The following is a 21078-nucleotide window of genomic DNA, read 5'->3' on the forward strand; positions in this document are numbered from 1 at the left end:
TGGATCAATTGGATACTATGTCCTGGAGTTTAGACAGGGAAAAGTGATCCCAATGTTTTACTTTCAGGTTTGAGATTTAAAACAAGCATTTGGACCAAAATGTTGACTGCTTTCTGCTTTCCATTTCTAAGCCACAGTATCTTGATGTAGCCCAAGTAACAGTCAACAGTTGGCCTTTCCAGGGTCCTTGTAAAATACTGCCTTTTAGTGCTTGGACTTGGTGAATTGTCTCCCTTTTCTCCTTTAGGAGTTGTTCCCCAAGATTTCATCAAGATTTATGTCTTTCATCCAGTCATCATTACCAGGCTCTGTCTTCAGTAAAGAGTCAATGAAATCAGCATCACTGTTGAGGGCAGGGCCCATGTTATCAGTCTGTTGGCTGAGAAAGTCAAAAGCTAAGTCACTGCCATGGTCAGTTCCTTGAAAAGCCCTGGAAGTTTGGTTGGGAGAGGGGAAGTTGCCAGGTGTCAGAGACGGTGGCTGGCTTATGCCTGTCCTTGGCTGACTCAACCCTGTTCCTGACTGATTCAAACTGGGCAAAACCTGTGTGCCCAGCTGATTGGGTCTGAGATTCAGACTTCTGAGTGGACCCATGGTTTGTCCATTCAATGTCTGGCCCATTTGGTTCATAGGTCTCATTTGCACCGTTGGTGTTATCTGATTAGGAGGAGCCACTGCCCTCTGGGAAAATTGCTGGCTACCTACCGCCTGTTGCAAGGTCTGGTTTGGAGTATAGGCTGCAGGTGTACCTGTGGGGAAGCGGGCTCCTGCGGACTTCAGGGCTTCCTGCTGTTTGGTTGTCGCTTCTTGGGAGGCCCAGTTTGGTGCTGTTGTGTTGGACGTGATCATTACGTTTGATGTTCTCTGTGCTGGCATGCTTCCCATAGTATGGGTCAAGTTTGGTCTCAGTTGTTGTGAATTGCCAACAGGTCCCGTTGCAAAAGTGGCCACATTATTATTACTGGTTGGCCCTAAGGTAGGTGGCCGTGGCATGAGAGGGTTGTTTTGATTTGCTATCAATTGGTTTGGGTTTCTCTGCTGGGTCAATTGATTCATTCCTGACGTGACACTGTATGTGCCAGGTTGATTGCAAGGCAGACTCCCGTACATCCCCATGTTCTGAACCGCTGTGGATAACGATGGCATCCTTGTTCCATGGGAAGTAGACATGAGGCTGGAATTTGGAGTTAAAATGGTGTGTGTTGAAACTGGGTTTGTCAAAGTCTGGTTAGAGTTTAAACTCACTGTTGATGAGCCACCTACGGAAAAGAAGATAATTATATTAATTCATAGCAGTAGGTTATCGCCTCTTTTTTAGAACTTTGCAATAACTTATCAAGGCCAAACCTATCACCTTGAAAATTATGTCCAATTCTTCAACTGTATCATCCCTATTCAAGAAGTTGCCAGGAGTGGCTCCTGTGTGCGGCCAGAGGATAAATTCCTATCTCTTTAAACATCTGGAATTCAATGCAATCAGTGTTCCTGTGGTTATTTCCATACGGAAAGCCTTCTGCTCCAGGAGGTGCAGTTACTATTGCACTGTTAGCCATCCACCCTGAGCTCCCTTTGCTCATGCCATTTCCCTCTCATCCGATGTCCTTCTTGCCTCACTGAGCCCTCTCTGTTCTTCAAGGCTCAGGCCAAGGTTCTTCATTAAACTTCCCCCGATACTCCAGCCTCCTCTCTCCAGTAGCATTTGCTTTTTAAAGTTTTAACTTAGCACTTAGCCTTTGTGTTGGGAAATCCATAGAGCCTCAAAGGACCTGTCAGCTACATTGATGCCTGTCAGTAAGTCATTGGATGTGGGACCAGCCAATGATGGGCTGCTGAACGGAGAGGCTCCACACATAAGATAGCGATTAACCAACACATTGGAATCTTCCTGGCTTGGGGAGATTCAAGTCATCATTGGAAGACATCTTGAGAGGCAAAAGTGAGATGTCAGAAAGATTTTTTAAAAGTGTGCGCTGGATGGTAAGTTCCACAAGGGAAAGAATTTTTGGCTGTTTTGTTCACTGTCATATTCTCCAAGTCTAGTGGATGGTGCAAAGTAGGTAGTCAATTGATATCTTTTGAATGAATGAATGAGTGAATGAGAGATTGAAGCACAGATGTACCTTGGAGATACCCTTTTAAAGTACTCTCCCTCCAGAGAATCAGAGATATTGAGAAACAGAGAACTGGACACACATATGACCATCAGAATGGCATGAGGAGAGCACATCTGCCATTGTAACTCTAGGCCAGTGATGGCGAACCTATGACACTCACTTTTTTGGTTGATTTTTCTTTGTTAAATGGCATTTAAATATATAAAATAAATACAGTGGGGCCTTGACTTACGAGTTTAATTCGTTCTGTGACGGAGCTCGTAACTCAAATTGCTCGTATGTCAAATCTTAAAGTGAACGAGTGAGACACGTGATTCTGGGCTGATGTTGTGGCATTCAATATGACGTTTGCTGTGCCAACTAGCGGTGGGGTATCTGAAGCTGGCTTGTAACCTGAATTTCAGCTCGCAACTTAAAGCAAAAAACCGGCCAAGAGACGGCTCGTATCTCGAAAAACTCATTAGTTGGGACACTCGTAAGTCAAGGCCCCACTGTATCAAAAATATAAGTCTCTGTTTTACTATGGTTGCAAATATCAAAAAATTTCTATATGTGACACGGCACCAGAGTTAAGTTAGGGTTTTTTAAAATGCTGACACGCTGAGCTCAAAAGGTTCGCCATCACTGCCCTAGGATAGCCCCTGTTGCTTGAGCATGGCTAGCATGGTATTGCTAGACCAATGGCCTTGCTATTTGTTTTAAAATATGCCTCCAACTAGATGATACACCCCTCGAAGGCAGGACCAGTGTCCTGTATCTCCAGGCTTAGCACGGGGCCCTGCCCTGTGTAGGGCAGCAAATGTTTGATGAAGAGGGACCAGAGTCGGGTAGGAGATACTTGAACAGCACCTCAGAGTCCACAGACTGCTAACGAGGTTAAACAACGTCATCTTGGCATCTGAAGGTTTCATGAGAAGGGACTTTACACTATGAAAATGCAATGGAAACAAATGTAGAGGTCTTAAAAATCATTCCCTCTGTGTGTGCTCTATTTTAACCATATGCCCTGAGAAAGTTTATGAGAGCAGTATTTTTAAACAACCAGACAGAGAGAGTTTCCATAAAGACCACAAAATATTATTTGCAAGTAATATTTAGAAGCACCGAATATGTGGTAGAAATCATTACAGGTGCTTTCCATGCATCATTTCTCATACTAACACCTGGGCAAAGTGACTATTATTATATTGAGATTAAGATAAAAATGAAAGAGTTGGTGCTGTGCTTGCTGATTACCTCATTCTCAGAAGACTCGGAAGTACGACGCTCTAGAGCAGTGATTCTTACCCACTTGGGGGTCAGCAGTTGGATGCTGAGGGAAATGCCCATGTGCACTGTGGAAGAGACTTCTAAGTGCCTACCACATTTCCAACTGCCCTGTCCTCCTTAGAAATAGAGCCTTGACTTTCTAGTAATATTCTCAGCTGGAAAACCACATTTCCCAAATTTTCTTATGGGGTGGGGGTCCATATGAATAAATTCTGGTTAAAGATAGAAGTTATTAGGTGAGAAAAATATTTTTATTGATTTGAGAGAGCGGGAGGGGGGGGGGAGAGAGAGAGAGAGAGAGAGAGAGAGAGAGAGAGAGAGAGAGAGAGAAAGAGAGAGACAGAGACATTGATCAGCTGCCTCCTGCACACCCCCTACTGGGGATTAAGCCCACAACCTGGGCATGTGTCCTGACCAGGAATTGAACCAGTGACCTCTTGGCATATGGGGCAATGCTCAACCAACTGAGTCACAACTGGCTGGGTTAAGAAATCTATGTTTAAAAGGGAATCTCATTCATGTTCACTGTAGCATTATTTACAATTGCCAAGATATGGAAGCAACCCAAGTGTCCATCGATGGATGAATGTGTAAAGAAAATGTGGGATATATATATATATATATATATGGTTGGGCAAAAGTAGGTTTACAATTGTTCATATGGAAAATAATACAATAATTAATACACGAATAAACCCTGTGTTTTGCATACCCACAACTGTAGACCCATTTTTGCTCCACCCTATACATATACAATGGAATACTACTTAGCCATAAATAAAGATGAAATATTGCCATTTGTGATAATATGTATAGATCTACATGAAATAAGTCAGATGGAAATGGACAAAAGCCATATTTCATGCATATGTAGAATATAAAACAAAAAATAACATACATACTGACAAAACAAAAACAAACTCATAGATCTAGACAACAGAATGGTGGTTACCAGAGGGGAAGAGATTTGGGGGGGGATGAGAAAATGGGGCAAAGGGGGTCAAATACATGGCAATGGAAGGAAACTAGACTTTTGGTGGCGAGCACACAGTAAAGTATACAGATATCAAATACTGTTGTACACCTAAAATGTATATAATGTTATTTATCCATATTACCTCAATAAATTAAAAAAAATTTTTTAAAGGGAACCTGACATATTTGGGAGGCATGTTACTTTTCCCTTCTTCTATGTTTCTATCTGGAATATGGATATGAAGGCTGGAGGTGTGGTGGACACACCAACCCTTGGAATAGAAGCTCCATGCTAAAGAAGGTGGAGGAGAAAAACAAGGAAGCCTGGGTCCCTGACAACATAGTAGAGCCACCAAACGAGCCTCAGACTACTATCCCTAGGGATTCGTTTATGTGAATGGGAAAAGAAAAGCCCAAACATCCACCTTGAATTTTGTATAATATTTATTTCCCATAAAACCACGGATAGGCCATGGACGGTATTAGAAGCCATGCTCCAAATAAACCCCATCCTGTCTTTTTAAAAAAATTATCTTTATTGTTGAAAGTATTGCAGATGCCCCCCTTTCATCCCCACCACCACCTTCACCACACTATCGTCTTGTCTTTCAACCTTCTCGAGGACAGAATCAACTAGAGAATCCTACTTTCGCCGAGGCAAAGCAATCTAGAGAGTAGAATGCATATATCCCTTTCGCAATTTTAGTGGAGAGAGGCAATCTGGTGCATTTGAAAAAGTTGACATAAATTAGAACAACATATTTGTAACAGGACCAGAAAATGTTAACACACAGGAGTACTCACAGCTCCTTTGTCTCTAGACAAGCTTTTTTATGGCTTCCTGAACGATGAAAGTAACAGGCAAAGCAGAGACGATTTGGGAAACTCCAAGACAAACTTAATTGACATAAGGAAGTGCAGCGAGTTCTGGGCAGCAGGGATTTGAACAGATGGTGAATAGGAGAAGGCAGGACCAGCACAGTCTAGGTTTTGGAGTTCAGACAGTAAGAGCAGAGAGATTTTAGGGGTAGTGCCTATCACCTATGTTATATTGAGAGATTTATGAAGTTTTGTATTTGAAATGCAATCACCTTTGGTATTTTTAAGAGATTTCATAAAAATATAACTTGCTATTTTAAAAAAATGTTTTTATTGATTTCAGAGAGAGGAAGGGAGAATGAGCGAGAGAGATAGAAACATCAACGATGGGAGAGAGTCATGGATTGATTGCCTCCTGCACATCTACCGGGGATCGAGCCTGCAACCTGGACATGTACCCTGACCAGGAATCAACCATGACCTCCTGGTTCATGGGCTGATGCTCAACCACTGAGCCACACTGACTGGGCTAAACTTGCTTTTTAATTATTTCTTGGTGGCAGGACTATCTATGTTAGGGACATGAGCCCAAAGGTGGAAAGAAAAAGATTGGGCTTTAAGCAAATCACAAATGTGACTCAGAAAGATATGTCTACTTACCTTACAGTATGTTGGGAGGAGAATGGTTGAACCTAGCAGTTAGAAAATATTTACGTTTTTTAAACTCTCAGAGGTAGTCTAAGAGCAGTGAAATATGTGAATACAGGACAAGAAATATGTGAGTACAGGATAAGATTAAGCAAGAAATGATGAGAAAACTACAAATATTCCAGTTTGGTCTTGCTCTGAAAGTTATATGGGTGGTAATGAAGTAGTCTAAGAAAGATGTTACAATTAAATATAAGATGGGGAAAGGAGGAAATAGTAAAAACTGAACATTTTTCTTCTTCTCACAGTTACAATTTCTATTAATTTTTGAGAACACTTACCAGAATACTGAGCAGTTGGTTGCATGTTACCCATATTTCTTCTTTGGTCTTTGTAATCTGGGGGTGGCCTTGTCAAATGTCTGTTTATCTGATCTTGTGAAGAAATTTTCTCCTTGAAAAAACACAAATGAAAGCATATTGAATTGCATTGTTACTTCGTCATTTGTAAAAATTTATAGACTGTTATTCAAAAAAGAATATGAGAACAATCTTCAGTCATAGCTACGAATCATGGACCTTATTTATTAGTCTCAATTCAGAGACAAATCCTTTTCCATTTCAATAAACTTGTATAGAAGTGCAACTTCTACTTTCCTTACCATTTGACATGTGTTTTAGGTGTAGTAACTACTCTTATTTTTTTTGTTTTGCAATTAGATTTTGATGAGGACTAAATTTGTATGATTTTTGAGATGATAGTTCTAGTTTTATTTTGTAGCACACTTGGTATGCTTTGGCACCTATACAGGGTGGGGCAAAGTGGGTTTATAGTTGGTTGTATGGGCAATAATACAATAATCAATAAGCAATAATACAAGAATAGCTTGGTGGTTCACCTACTCACAACCGTAAGCCTACTTTTGCCCCACCCTGTATATAGGTCTGGCACCACGGAGTATAGAAGGCATAGGAGTAGGATTTCCAGATAAAATACAGGACATTGTGGGTATTCTGTACTTTTATTTGTAAATCTGGCAACTCTATACAGGAGGAGATAACCTATCAGGTACTGGTAGAGGTGCTATATGCATATTACTTCCTTTTCCCCCTCATAAACAACCCTGGAAGGTAGGTCTGATTATTCCCACTTCATAGTTGAGAAACAGAGGCTTCCTTAGGCTAGTGGCTTACCCAAGATCACAAAGTGTAGAAGAGAAACCAAATCCTGAGTCAAAAACTCAGGCTCTTTCCTGCCATCCCAGACAAGGGCTCTCTTTCTCTGTGCCCCATTCTCTAGGCACAGAAATCTCCCAGGCTCCCTCTTTTCTTCCTCTGGAGTCACCTACCTTTAGATCTTTAGAGTAGGTTTCTTTGGGAGCTAAGAGAGGAAATACGGAACACTCTACTTATATTGCCAATGTCGTTTATTATTGTTTCGATGAGAGAGACTGCACAGGGGCCCATGGGTGTTTTAGTAGGAGCATGTTAGAAAGAGCCTGTCACAGGACTTGGGCTTTGGTTGAGAGATTTTGGGAGTGTTTAAGGAAGTGAGGATTTTTTCTGGATTGTCAGCTATCAGGAAGTGAGGTTGATTCTATGATTGAGTAATGAAGTAGCTGTCACTCATTTAGCCAAAGAGGGGGATTTTGGTATTTTGTGGGTTACACAGTTACCTTGTTTATATCTGTTTTTAGACAAAATTATGAAGTGGCCTTATTTTGTCTCATTTTATCATGGTCTCAGAGTAACCCTGTCTGAGGTCAGTATTTTGTAACATTGCTTATGTCCAACAGAGAACAAAGCGGCCTGACTGTCCTATCAGATCGGGACACAGGGGGCTACTTTTTTGCGTTCTCAGTATGGATCAGGAAATTTTTAAACTTGCTTCACTGCACCCCAAAGCAACCTCCATTTTCAAAGATAAAGATAATTGGCCTAGGTAGGCAGAGAACAATATAATTATAGAAAAGTCAATAAATAGAAAAGAAGACCATGTAACAGATAGATGGGTAAATTACATGAAAGCCAAATCCGTACTGCCTAACTTAGAAGCCACTTAAACCATGGATATCTCAGTTTCCCATCAAATTCCAGGCTTTCTAAGTAGAAAAAAATCTACTATACAGGAAAAAAAAAACACCCCAAAACAACAGCCTTAAAACAACAAACCAAATTCAAATTCTTGTTTCGAAGAAGAAAAAAAAAAAACTTGAAAGGCTCACACGGTTTGGGGGGCATCAAATAATTCATATAAAACACAATTTTGATGAGCTAAGTGTAAATGAATCAGAAACACATGGATTACATTTCTTTTAAATATGGGTTCACGAATTAAGGGAAAAAGTGGTTGGTGAAACTTTGGGTTTACCCAAACCCTAAATGTTTAAAAAACAGCTTTGAGATGTTCTATGAACCCAAGTGTGGCAAAGTCCAGCCGTCCCTGTTGTAAACTATTGTGCAAGCTGACAGTTTTGAATTTTATGCCAAGCATGGGGCTTTCTGAAATCTTCTCTTTTTCAAAAGCATCTGTTATTTTTCTTTTTTATGCAATTAGGTGTTTCTGCTGTTTATGTTGAAGAAAATCAGATTCATGTGGAGAGAGAGAAAGGAAAGAGAGAGAGAAAGAGGGAGGGGGGGGAGAGAGAGAAATTAGGCTTTCATTCCTCATTAAAGACTAGATTTCAATTTTGGACTTATTTATATATATTCAATTTAATTATTGAGTTTTTTATTTTATTTTCCTGAGGGCTAAATTAAGTTACCCAAAGCGTTAACATATACATCTCTGGAAACTTGAGCTTCTTAAACTACTTGTTCACAAACGAGGTAAATGTAGCGGCCTTCATATGGACTATCACAGAAAGGCCTATTGTCACTGTGTGCTGCAGAGTGGCCAAGACCAACCTTCAGCACTGCGTGGGGACTGCTTCATTCCCAAGAGAGCAACATTCCCATTCCGTGAAAAAGTGTAAACTCGCAGGCATCCCTGAGGCCACTTCTGTGTAACATGGAATTTAACTTATCAACGAATGCCTCAGGATAACCCAATATCTTGGACCGAAAAACCTAATATAGAGAGAATCTGTCCTGCTTCCGTTTTGCCATCTCAAAATGTAAAATGTGAATAATTCTAGGACCTCCGACATACTCCTATTGCAAGGATTAATCCTTTAATTCTGAAAAAGCTCAGAATGGTGCTTGGCACACAGTAGGTGCAGGAAACGTGCTGATAATTATGATGTCCATTGTAATAATACCAACCGCCCCTCCTCGTGCTTCACTGGTGGGAGAGTAATAGAGAGTAAGGCTAACGCTTTCATGAGAAAATGTCTCAATTTAGGCGCCGATCTGGCCTTGCCAACTGACTGCAAATGACTACAAAGCATATGCTAATGTAAAGTGGTATCAAAGACTGTTTCTTCCTGGATATGCTAACAAGTACAGGCACCCTCAATGGCATCCAAACAAGAGAAATGTGAATGGTTTATAAAAATCACAAAAACAGCAGCCGCATTCATCTCTCACAGCTCATGCCACTGCCCTTTGCACCTGTCCCAGTGGAGACTCAACGGGGGCTCAATGAGAGTTAGGCCGGTGCCAGGATAGGACCCTCATGGAATGTTTCCTTGCCTTTTAATCAGAGCTAAAAACCCAGAAATTCAACCTCTGCATGTTATAATTCAACAAATTAGTCGCATTGATGGGAATGACAGTGGAACCAGGAAGTCAATCTTAGATTGTGCATTTTTCCACCCTCTCTACCCTTGTTCCTAAGCTATTTAGTTATAAGGTAAAAAACAAAACTAAAACAACCCAAACAAGTGGGAGCAAGTGATTGGAGAACTGGGGTTTTCAAAACTATGATTTATAGGAGAAATCAGCTGCATCACTTTGGGTCGGCGGTTCCCCTAAACCTTATACCTTAGGGCAATACTCAAGGTCACCTGAAAATTTATTTCTCACTATTTCTTATTCAAATTCAAATAAATGTATTTCTATTTCTTCTCATATGCTTTGGACTTTAAACTTATTCCATTTGTTATTCCTTAAAAAACAGAAATAATTATTACATTATTATGCATACTTTCCATTATGTATTAAATATTTCATGATAAAATCTCAGACCAACTAACAAATACACACATAGGCTGTGCCTTTTGATCTCTGACACACCCTCTGCCTGGGACCCATTTGAATCCTACAGTCCTTCAAAATCAAATTTTACCTTTTCTGGGAGACTATTCCCAATCTCTCCAGCTGGATTTCATATTTTCCTCCATTACATTTTTCCTTACTATGTGTATACCTTTATTATAATGCAAATCTGAATCTAGTACTTCCTTGTTTAAAATCCTTAACATCCTCTCCATTACATTTCAGACAATGTAGGTTCTGATTTCTTAAGCTCTACCCTCTGGCTTTTCTCTGTCCTTGTGCACGGTCTATGCCTCAGCTAACTGATAGGTAGTATATTGTCTCTGAGTCTGAATTTGCTGGCTCTTCTGGCTGTCAACCCTTGCTCCTCACCTCCACCTCCCACTTCACCTTCAGATCTTCAGTAGATACTACTTCCTCTCTGGAACCATTTCTAGTAGTTCCCACATCACAGCATTTAATCACATGCCTTACGGTTGCCTATTTATTTAGCATCCCCAGTGGGCTCCAAGCTCTCTAGGGACAAAGGCAGGGTCTGCCTTGTTTATGGCTGAATTCCCATTGTAAAGAACTAAATATGTACTGAATGGAATGTAGAACTTATCACACCTTGGGTTTTTGACTCTTATTACAAAGTTCTTGAATATAAAGATTTGTGGTGTTGTGTTTTTTTTCTCTTTTCTGTGTTCCTTGGCTCTATCAGCCTGGAGATGGTTAACCTTGCCCCTTTCTTCTTTCATCTGGCCAAACAGTCTGAAGGGAGAGAATGAAACTTGGAGATAGGGCCTTGGTCCTAGGAGGCAGGAAGGGTTGGGATCAGCTGTTGGGTGTATGTGAATGTCTGAGAATACAGAAGGAATGAACAGATCAACGCTGAACAGGGTTAATGTTTGGGTAATGTGTGGGAAATAATGGCCCTGCCTCTCTTTAAGGCTACTTCTATATGATAAAAGTGGGAAATAAACTTTCCATTTTCTTAAAAAAAATCCCCCATTTTGAGATGCTATATTTTGAAAGCCAGATCTTAAGTTACGAAACTCCACGTTGGCTTTTAAAACTGCTTTTACAATTTTCTTTCTTTTTTAAAAAATATTTTTTATTGATTTTTTACAGAGAGAAAGGGAGAGGGATAGAGAGTTAGAAACATTGATGAGAGAGAAACATCGATCAGCTGCCTCCTGCACACTCCCCACTTGGGATGTGCCCGCAACCAAGGTACATGCCCTTGATCGGAATCGAACCTGGGACCCTTGAGTTCACAGGCTGACACTCTATCCATTGAGCCAAACCGGCTAGGGCTTACAATTTTCTTATCTCTAAAATCAGTTTGGATTTGAGCTGGTTAGAGTTCTGTTCACTATTTCTGCCCCTCGGGGCTGCGGAACAAGACTGGTTTCTTTTGCTTGATTCAAGTGCCCATGGTGGTGGTTCTAAACATTCCTGGGCTGGGCAGGGCTAGTTAGCTGAGGTGCCCTGCATTCCAACTGTCCAGCAGCTGGTAAATCAAGTTTTTTTTTTTGTTTCCCTGCCCCCCCACCCCCCCAAGCACTTCACATGTATAGAATTAACTTCTCTTAGAGACAGGACACCCTTTTTGCTGGCCCATAAGTAGGCACAGAGGAAGGGCAGCAAATAGAAATGGAAAGTAATGGCCTCCCTCTGTTGGGCCAGCAGGTACGCGCAGTAGACGTTAGGAGAAAGTTTTACCGCATCCACCAGCATCTGCTGCTGCAGGAGAAGCTGCTGTTTCTGCTCCAGGATCTGCCTCTGTAGAGTCTGTTTCTTTCCCATCAATTGCTGATTCAACAGTGATTGCTGGGAGTTCATGTAACCGCTTCCAGTGTTTGGATTTGAGCAGGGGTTGGGACTTGGACTGGGGCCTGTGCTCTGGCCTACCACAGAGTGTTGATCCTAAAGAAGAGAAAGGAGGGAGAAAGCTACTGTGAGTTGAAAGAAGCAAAACGTATCATAAAGATCACAGGCTGAGATTCTGAACATTTTTCATCTTGTTAAGATCAAACATGGTGAACGGGTTGGAGATCAGAGAATTGCTTTCTAAGTGTAGAAGAAATAATTGCATATCACGGCAGCCGAAGCAGCTGGGTCAGTGACATTGGGGCCCTGGAAAAGCTCCCCTAGGACTCTGGTGGGGGAACCTCCACATTCCAGAAGGTGTTTATGGAACCTCAAAGAAAACGACCATAAAAACATACGGCAAACCTCGCAATTGCTCAGAAACAAACACATCATAAAGTAACAAGTTCTCCCTTTTCCCTAAGGTTAGCACATATCAATGCTGATCCTGCAAAGAAAATTAGGTTTCGATTCACATGTTTAAAATCTGAATAAGCATTTTGAACAGAAGGGGCCTCGCTGGCGATGAAAAGGCAGGAAGGCCTGTGACTTCTGTTTTACAAACACTCCCAAACTTGAAAAGGACTTCATTTTTCACAGTCTTGTTAATTTTGTTCCCTGGTCAGTAAGTCAGAAATCTCAGTGCCTAAGTAAGATAAGAGCACCCAACTGGCTGGCAATGAAAAAGTACTGACTGCAAACTCATATTGTATATGAAATAATACTGGTTACTAGTGAATCGCCATTCTAACTTAGGGTCTCTACCAATCTTTAGGCACTGACAGGTCAGGACCCTGCAGTGGAGAAAGTCAAACCCAGCCAAATACTTTCATTAACTTCTGATGATGTGTTTAGAATTGAGCTGTATACTGTTGGGGTTATAAGAAAACTGGACAGCATTGTCCTCACCTTGGAGACTTTATCATCTAACTAGAGGCCTGTGCACGAGATTCATGCACTCAGGGTAGGGGGATCCCTCAGCCTGGCCTGCACCCTCTCACAGTCTGGGAGCCCTTGGGGGATGTCTGACTGATGGCTTAGCCCCACGGGGAGCAGGCCTAAGCTGTCAGTTGGACATCCTTAGTGCTGCCTGGAACGCCGGCTTCTGGCTGAGTGGCACTCCCCCTGTGCACTGACCACCAGGGGGCAGCTCCTGTGTTGAGCATCTGCCCCCTGGTGGTCAGTGCACGTCATAGCAGCTGTTCGTTTCACCCGTTCTGTTTGGTCTATTTGCATATTACCCTTTTATTATTAAGGAAGAACTTACACAGACTTACATGTAAAAATACAAGCAAATATAGGATCAAGTTTTAGATTATAGGATACAAGTGTGAAGTCAAAGATGTCCTTGCCTTGCTCCAGAAATTCTGAGGCTGTGGATCGGGTACCTGCTCAGGTGATTCTAATGCCCATTGGCCTAGGGCTGTGGTCGGCAAACTGCGGCTCGCGAGCCACATGCGGCTCTTTGGACCCTTGAGTGTGGCTCTTCCACAAAATACCACGTGCGGGCGTGCGTACAGTGCGACTGAAACTTCTTGGCCCATGCGCACAAGTCGGTTTTCGGCCTGGGCGAGTCTAGTTTGAAGAAGTACTATTGATATTTGCCTCTGTTGACTAATGAGTTTGCTGACCACTGGCCTAGGGAATGCTCTTTGAGAAACACTGGCTATGTAGGAGCAATGAAGTCCAACTCTCATTCCCAACTGAACTCTGTGAGGGCACAAGAGCTTAAAAAGATAAAGCAACTCTCAGGATGCCTGGCAAGCAGTAGTCATGTAGTAAGTTGTCTCTTCCCTTTTTTCTCTATCCCTTTCTTTCCTTATCGGCTGAGTTTTAAAAAAAGCCTGGGATGTAGGAAGCAAGGCCTTGCTTTAGGAATCCCTGGGGCTACAGAGCTCACCAACTGCCCTCAAAAGCAAAAGGATACACAGTAACCTTAAAGGTGACCATGCACTGAGTCTTATTGCAGGCCCGTCACCGTGCCTAACACTTGACTTGATCTCTCCTGTTTACTCCTCCCAACAAAACAACGAGCAAGAAGTAGTATCATCCCAGCTTTGCAGCCCAGAAACCTCAGCTCAGAGAGAGCGCGCAGCTGTACGTCCTGCAGGAGGATTTGAAGCTGGGTCTGTCTGAGTCCAGAACTCCAGTTCTCAATCACTATACTCTGTTGTTTTGCAGTTGAGATGAGAAGCATCGAGGAGAAAGATGTTCATACTTTAAATCTGTGCCAACCCATCTGTGCACGAAGCATATGTTTGTTGAACCCTTTCCTCAGGGGTGAGCCCCTTAATCAGGCACATGGAAGGGAGTATATTGGGGAGAAGGATAGGGGTGTGGGGATGGGGAGGGGGATTGGTCTTCCTCACGAGTTAATTTAAAATAATTAAAGCCATCTCTGAGCAGCTTAAAGGAACCATCCTCTCACACATCTGAACCCAATGTCCAGTCAGTTCTCTCAACTTTATATCCATCATGGCTTTTGGGAAAGATTTCATCCCATATGTCCCACAAGCCACTAAAAATGTGGACTGGGAGACAAGACGTGAGTGTCATTAACAGAATGGTCGTCGAGCAAGGATCTGTGAGTTGAGTGCTCTTGGAGGGCAAATGGAGAAGAAAATATATGAAGACTGCATGTTGACTCTTAAGTCCACCCACACCAATGAGGGGAAAGCAGAGCTGTGACAGGGAGAAAGAGATGAGGTCAGAGAAGCATAAACACAGTCAGTCATGTTGGAGAAATCAGGGTGAGAATGCATTGGAGGCAGTGGCTGGCCCTCCACTCTTCACTTTAAGCTGAATAGAAACAGTCTGCTCTTTTCTATGATATAATTTGGAGTTTAGCGTAAGACTATGTGAAAGGAAGATTTTGTGTTTTCAAAATACGGTTGACAAACATACATAGAAAAATTAAATTCACTTTTCTTTCAGCCTTCTTTGCTTGGCCGTGCCGTAGACAAAACCATGAGCTTTAGAGACAGGCCTGCCGTGATTCACATCCCAGTTCTGGCTCTTATTAGCTGTGTGATCTGGGAGAAGTTAATTCATGTTCAAAAGCCTCAATTTCCTTATCTGTAAAATGGGAACAACAGTCTCTGAGAATTAGAGGACATAATGCAATGCCCAAAATATTCAGCAGTAGTAAGCACTGAATAAACAATAGCTATTCATAATTGTTAAAGTTATTTTAACATAAAGGAGTAAGAGTCTGTCTGTTGTGAAGCAAGGGATATAGATAGGCCTTGCAGATTGCAGAAAGGTGTTTTGTGTCAGCTCTATCAGAAATGTTATGGTTTTAGTTATGTTGTAGATCGTGAGCTATCTGTGGAATTAATTACCTCCATCCTCCTACCTGGAAATGTCAGATGAGCTGAATGTCATTATCTGATGGACTGTCTTTTGGAGTGTGCTTCTTTCATTTGGGTTATGAGCTCAGCTCAGCGCCCTGCTACTTTGTTCCTCCTTGTGCTGTGCTTGTGTGTGTGTGTGTGTGTGTGTGTGTTTTGTTATTGTTGTTAATCCTCACCCAAGGATATTTTTCCCCTGATTTTTAGAGAGAGGGGGAGAGACAGAGAGAAAGGAGTTTAGATGTGAGAATCACATCCATTGTTTGCCTCCTACACAGCCCCAATCAGGGCCTGGAATAGAGCCACAACCCAGGTGCATGCCCTTGACCAGAATCGAACCCAGGACCCTTCAGTCCATGGGCTAATGCTCGATACACTGAGCCAAACCAGCTAGGGCCTGTTTTTTATTTTATTTCTTTCTTAACATTTAATTATATTATAGAGTACCCAATATACATTTACTAAGTATTGTACCTTAATGTCATTTGTAAAATGAGGTAATTCTATTCATGACATAAAATTAGACCAAATGAAATTCAGAACTGATCCAGGAACTTAGTAGGTGCTTGATAAATTTTAGCAATTAGTATTTTTCTTATTACTTATTGTTGTATTATTTCACATATGACAGATGGTTTAGGAACAATGATCTCTCTGAAGGAGCTTCTGCTGTAAGAAGGGTACTTGGATTGCAGGTTGTGGCTCCCATCATGCTTTAAACACAGGCTGGCCCTTGCGTTCTCCAGTTGGCCACACTCTCCACTATTCCCTGTTTTATTTTATCCACCCATTTTACTCATTTCTATTGCTTGCGTGACCCATGTAGGCATTTGAAGTTATGATCTCTGGCTTATAGTTTACCTGGGAATCTAAGAAACACACTTCACTTCCCCACATGTGCACTCACTCAAAGTCATTACAGTAAAAAGCAATGCATAACAATTTCCATTAGGTGATATGATACCTACTAGTGCCTTAGAATGAAAATCCAGATCTCTTAATGCCTAGTCTAGTTACCCATGATGAATTTGATAAATTTTACTGAATATCTGCTATGTGCTAGGCAATTTTCTATTTTTTTTAAAGATTAAAAAGTAGGTAGAAAGGGGGAAAATGAAGAGAAGAGTGCTTAATGTGGGCAACACTGGTAAACATCATCAAAATAATTTCCAGTGGAATCTGTAAAACCACACTCCTCTAAGGTTTATAGGAGATCTGCATGCCAAGAAAACACAAGCATATCTCTTTCTCTCTCTAATCAAACAGATGGACTGTGCTAAATCTAGTTTCATTCCTTCCCAATACCAAAAGATAGAAACGTAAGAGATAAGCTCTCTTATGGAATTTTGTGGAACATTTTTAAACCTTGTAGCTTCTAGCCCTGGGGCCTTCCCATGGACTCTACCATACACATTCTTACATTCTTTTAATTCATGATTGAAATAATATTTGGCTGATGCTTCATTTTTTTTGCTCTTATGTTAGCTATGAAATACAAAACACCTCCTTATACAGGCTTGCTGTCATTGCCAAGATGTTGTGCAAACTCTAGTACATAAAATATTTTGAAAGAAAAATATGCTCCCATGTGTTGGCTCTGGTTTCCATATTCAGTCTCACTCATTGCTTTACACTCAACCTATGTAGAACTTAACAGAATTCATCTGTTTCCTATAACGCTCATTTTCTCCTCAACAACACGGGAAGGCCATGGTAAAAATGGCACATTCTCAGCCCATACGTGAAAGTGTGTGTGTGTGTGTGTGTGTGTGTGTGAGAGAGAGAGATTGTGAATGAATAGGTATTTCATTGATGGAGTGTTTTATATGATAGAAAACCAAGTTTTCTAGAGAAATCTGAGTTAAAGATTGATTTGGCAGCAAATAATAGCCACACACTGGTTCAAATCATGAACTTGAAAGATCTTCCATTTTGCCTTTTTTTTTGCTTCTACCAATAAAATTATAGTATTTGATGCTAATCTATAAAGTAGGCTTCTGATCCTATCTTCTTGGGATTTAATATAACTTTACATTTAATATTCTCTTATAGTTCTCCACACTTATGTGAGTGTGTGTATGTGTATGTATTTAAAATTCTAAAATTATTTTAGAGTATTAGTTAAGCCACTGAGTTATAGTAGTATGCCAAGTGCTTAAATATGGTTAAAGCTTCTTGACCCTTGTTTTTTTTTTTAATATATTTTATTGATTTTTTACAGAGAGGAAGGGAGAGAGATAGAGAGTTAGAAACATCGATGAGAGAGAAACATCGATCAGCTGCCTCCTGCACATCTCCTACTGGGGATATGCCCGCAACCCAGGTACATGCCCTTGACCAGAATCGAACCTGGGACCTTTCAGTCCGCAGGCCGACGCTCTATCCACTGAGCCAAACCGGTTTTGGCTTGACCCTTGTTTTAATCCAGCATAGGGCTGCTAGGACAGTGAAAGCATAGCTGTATTTTTTTAAAATAAAGTTCTGCCAATAATCAAGCTGTGTCTTTAGAATTATCTTCACTCTACTCCTATTCATTCATTCAACACATATTTGCTGAGCATCTATTATGCAGCATGCATTCTTCTAGGCCTTGGGGCTCAAAGTCCATGCATCCTACTGGAAAACATCGCAGTTTGTCTATACTTTAAAGTTTTCCAACTGGGCTATTGATGGAATATTTATCTTCTAAAATGGTCCAACGATGCTAGGAGACCATTTGGTAAATCAGCTACACGATGACCAAACCTTTGAGCTGGAAGCAATCAAAGCATGTTCACCAGTAAATGGCAGTGTATAAGGTCAATTTACATTTGTAGGAAGCTGGGTGTATGTTTTAACGTATGGTAAACACATGTTTTCCCAAATTTGTTACTTTGGTGACTTAATATCTTGTCCTATGGATCACAAGAAGCACCAACACAAGATTGCAAACTATGTCTATAAAACCTGACAGAAAGTTGAGGGAACCATTGAACTCTTTTAAATGGGTACCTCTTTTCCCTAAGAGGACAAATTACCTGACCTTCCTGTTATTACCTATATTTCTATTAAAGCCGGTTTGAAGTTCTTTTGGAAAAAAAGGTTCAAATTTAAAAATTAGAAATAAACCCCTCTATTCCAGTCCTCACAGCTAATTCACCGATATTCTCTTTGGTAAAATTTTGGGAATAAATATTTAAAGAAACAATATGTACAGAGAAAACCTTATGTCTCAATAAACAAACACCAGAGCATACACCTGGCCCCTGGGGTCTTACTTTGAAAAAATGTCTCTGTAAATTATGGTCATTATATGAGAGATGTTTTTAAATAATGTTAAGTATTAAAAATGTTGGGATTACCTCTTCTTTTCATTTTAATGGAATGCAAAGGTTCAGTCAAGCAGGACTGATGTCAACAAAAGGTAGAATGGGTCCAATTAGATATGTCTTAAAGCAGCAAACAAAAATGTCCCTGGTGCCCGGCCGGTGTTGCTCAGTCATTGAGTGTTGACCTATGAACCAGGAGGTCATGGTTTGATTCCTGGTCAGGGCACATACATACCAGGTTGTGGGCTCAATCCCAGTGGGAGGCATGCAGGAGGCGGACAATCAATGATTCTGTCTCCTCATTGATGTTTCTCTCTCTCTCTCCCTCTCCCTTCCTCTCTGAAATCAATAATATATTTTAAAAAATGTCCCTGGTTTCATTGAAGTATGTTGAAATATTAAGACTCATTGAATTCACTCAGTTTTACTGCTAAAGCAGTTTTATGGGCTTATTAGGACAGGAAGTTTCACAAAGCAAGCAAAGTTACCAGGCAGGTGTTATTCTCTTAATTTTAAAAAGAAACAACCTCTAAAAATATTTGTCTTGTTCTAGGCATCTGAGTGAAATGGTTCTCTATTTCTCTTAACTTGTTTTAGAAGGGGGATATATAATGATTTCCCTGCCTTCTCCCCCTCCCCCCACCCAACAAAAATGAAATAACTTGGGATCCATGAGAGTATTTTGGCGTGGGATGACTGCCCTTTCTTTTTCTTGGCTTCCAGAGCCAGGCATCTGCAATTTGCAAAAAAAAAAATTTCAAGATAAAGTACCCAGCTGGGCAAGTTTGTACAGTAGATCTCACAAACTGGTTTGCTATTCAATTAATCTTTTTTCCCCCTTCTCTGGTCCACTCCCCCCCCCCCCCCCCCCCCGCCCGTCTCAGTGAACTCACTGCTCAAGGCTATTCATCTTCTCAACTGTCTGCTGATGAAGCCATTGATTTATCTCTGTGCCTGAGAAACAAGTTGCCTTGACTGCTTCAGACTCCCCACCAGCTGGCAGGCCCACTGGGGCCTGGGCAGTGAGGTGGCTGTGAGTGGCTACAACAATGGAACAGTGCTAGTTTGACACAACAACAATGACAAGACAACCAGGAAATCTTCCAGGATACAAGTTTTAAACAGAAGGACTGAGGGAGGAAACCCTGCTTATCTTCAGGTCGCCAGTCTTTGCTTTCAAGGGTCAGTTAACTCTGATACGACCGGTCAAATCCAGCTCGCCACCTTTTTGGTCAATAACATTTTATTGGAACATAGCTGTACATGTTCATTTCCGTATCATCTGTGGCTACACTACAACAACAGGACTGACAAGCTGGGACAGAAACCTTATGGCCCACAAAGCCTACAATATTTACTGTCTGGCCCGTAGTGGAAACATTTTGCTGACTCTTGGTCTCTTTGGCTGCACTAGCCAAGGAAGGCTACTTTACACTGAATTGATAAAATGCTTTAGAGAAAGAACCCAGCACACCTTGGAAGGAACTGGCAAGTTGGGGATTAGGAACACCTATCGGGAAACCTGTGTACCATAACCCTCCGCTCCAGCCACGATTACACATAGCAAGGACTGCAAAGCAACGTACACATCTTCCATCCAACTTCACTTTACCGATGAGGACGCTGCCCAGAAAGGTTAAAAGGATGACTCTCACAAGGTTACACACTTAACTAAAAGATGAAGAACACATATCCAAATCCAGGAAAACATATTAAGGAGAAATGAACGTAATAAAATCTATTCGCTCGAGAGAATTGTAGTTTGCCTGCTGGAACTGGCTTGATGGGGGTGAGGGGTGGGAGGCTGGGAGAGGGGAGACATTTAAAGGTGGTGTGCAAACACAGGAACATGTGTTTGGACTGGTACTTTTCTTTGTCCTTTGCAATTACAAACGGGAGCTGCTTTTTGCTCCTATTTTTAACAGGGCCTTCTTCTTTGCTTGCTTAGAGCCTTCTGCTCCACCCTGCAGGGAAACCCCAATCATATGTTTATTATCTGGTTCAAATGATTAGAATGAGTTTGGTAGTCGCCGCAGAGTTCATCCTTTGGATGTTACCTAATTTTCAAATCCCCAGGACACTGCATCTATTCTTAGCCTCTGGGGCGGACACTTATTATGGGTTGGCACAGGAGAGCAGTTCCATGGGCGAGGAAGCAGCATTTAGGTGGGAGAGTGGCCAGGAACAAAATGTCAGTGGGTCAGGGTGGAGTGGGAAGAATTTGGTAACTCAGGGAGAAGGAATGAGAAATCTTTCTTAAAAGAGAAGCTTTTCAGCATTAGAAGGGCTCTTTGTGGCAGACCTGAAATTTCTGCTCTGTAAGTTAGCTTTTAGCTTTCCGTCCCCAGAGCAATGGTTTCAAACTGTTCTTCGGATAACAGCGACGTTTGAGGATTTCACAAAGCTATGGATTCTGCTTCTCCTCCCATCTCCTCAAGTACACATACAACTGACAATACTGTCTACAATTTCAGGGACTTTACACATTTTCTAAACATCTACAGACCATCCATCCATAGACCTTAGGTTGAGAACTGTACCCCCTTCCCTCAAAGGTTAGTGTTTATGAAAGTAGTAAGATGAT

The 21078-nt window shown here is 41.4% G+C and overlaps 1 protein-coding gene across 2 annotated transcripts in view; it reads right to left on the bottom strand.

Annotated features, from left to right (window-relative positions):
* Nucleotides 1-243: 243 nt before the first annotated feature.
* The window catches only part of MAML2 (mastermind like transcriptional coactivator 2), a gene marked incomplete at both ends in the record, with an annotated part of 353771 nt that continues 332936 nt past the window's right edge, over nt 244-21078 (bottom strand). Inside the window, 3 exons of one of the 2 annotated variants that reach the window (XM_081099197.1) lie at nt 244-1259; nt 6167-6278; nt 11690-11893. In XM_081099197.1, the coding sequence (XP_080955323.1) occupies nt 244-1259; nt 6167-6278; nt 11690-11893 (1332 nt within the window). The remainder of the gene's footprint in view (nt 1260-6166; nt 6279-11689; nt 11894-21078) is intronic. The other variant, XM_081099198.1, reaches the window with a different exon arrangement.

This window comes from Myotis nattereri (assembly GCF_964212035.1).
Source record: "Myotis nattereri genome assembly, chromosome: 9".
Taxonomy (NCBI): domain Eukaryota; kingdom Metazoa; phylum Chordata; class Mammalia; order Chiroptera; family Vespertilionidae; genus Myotis; species Myotis nattereri.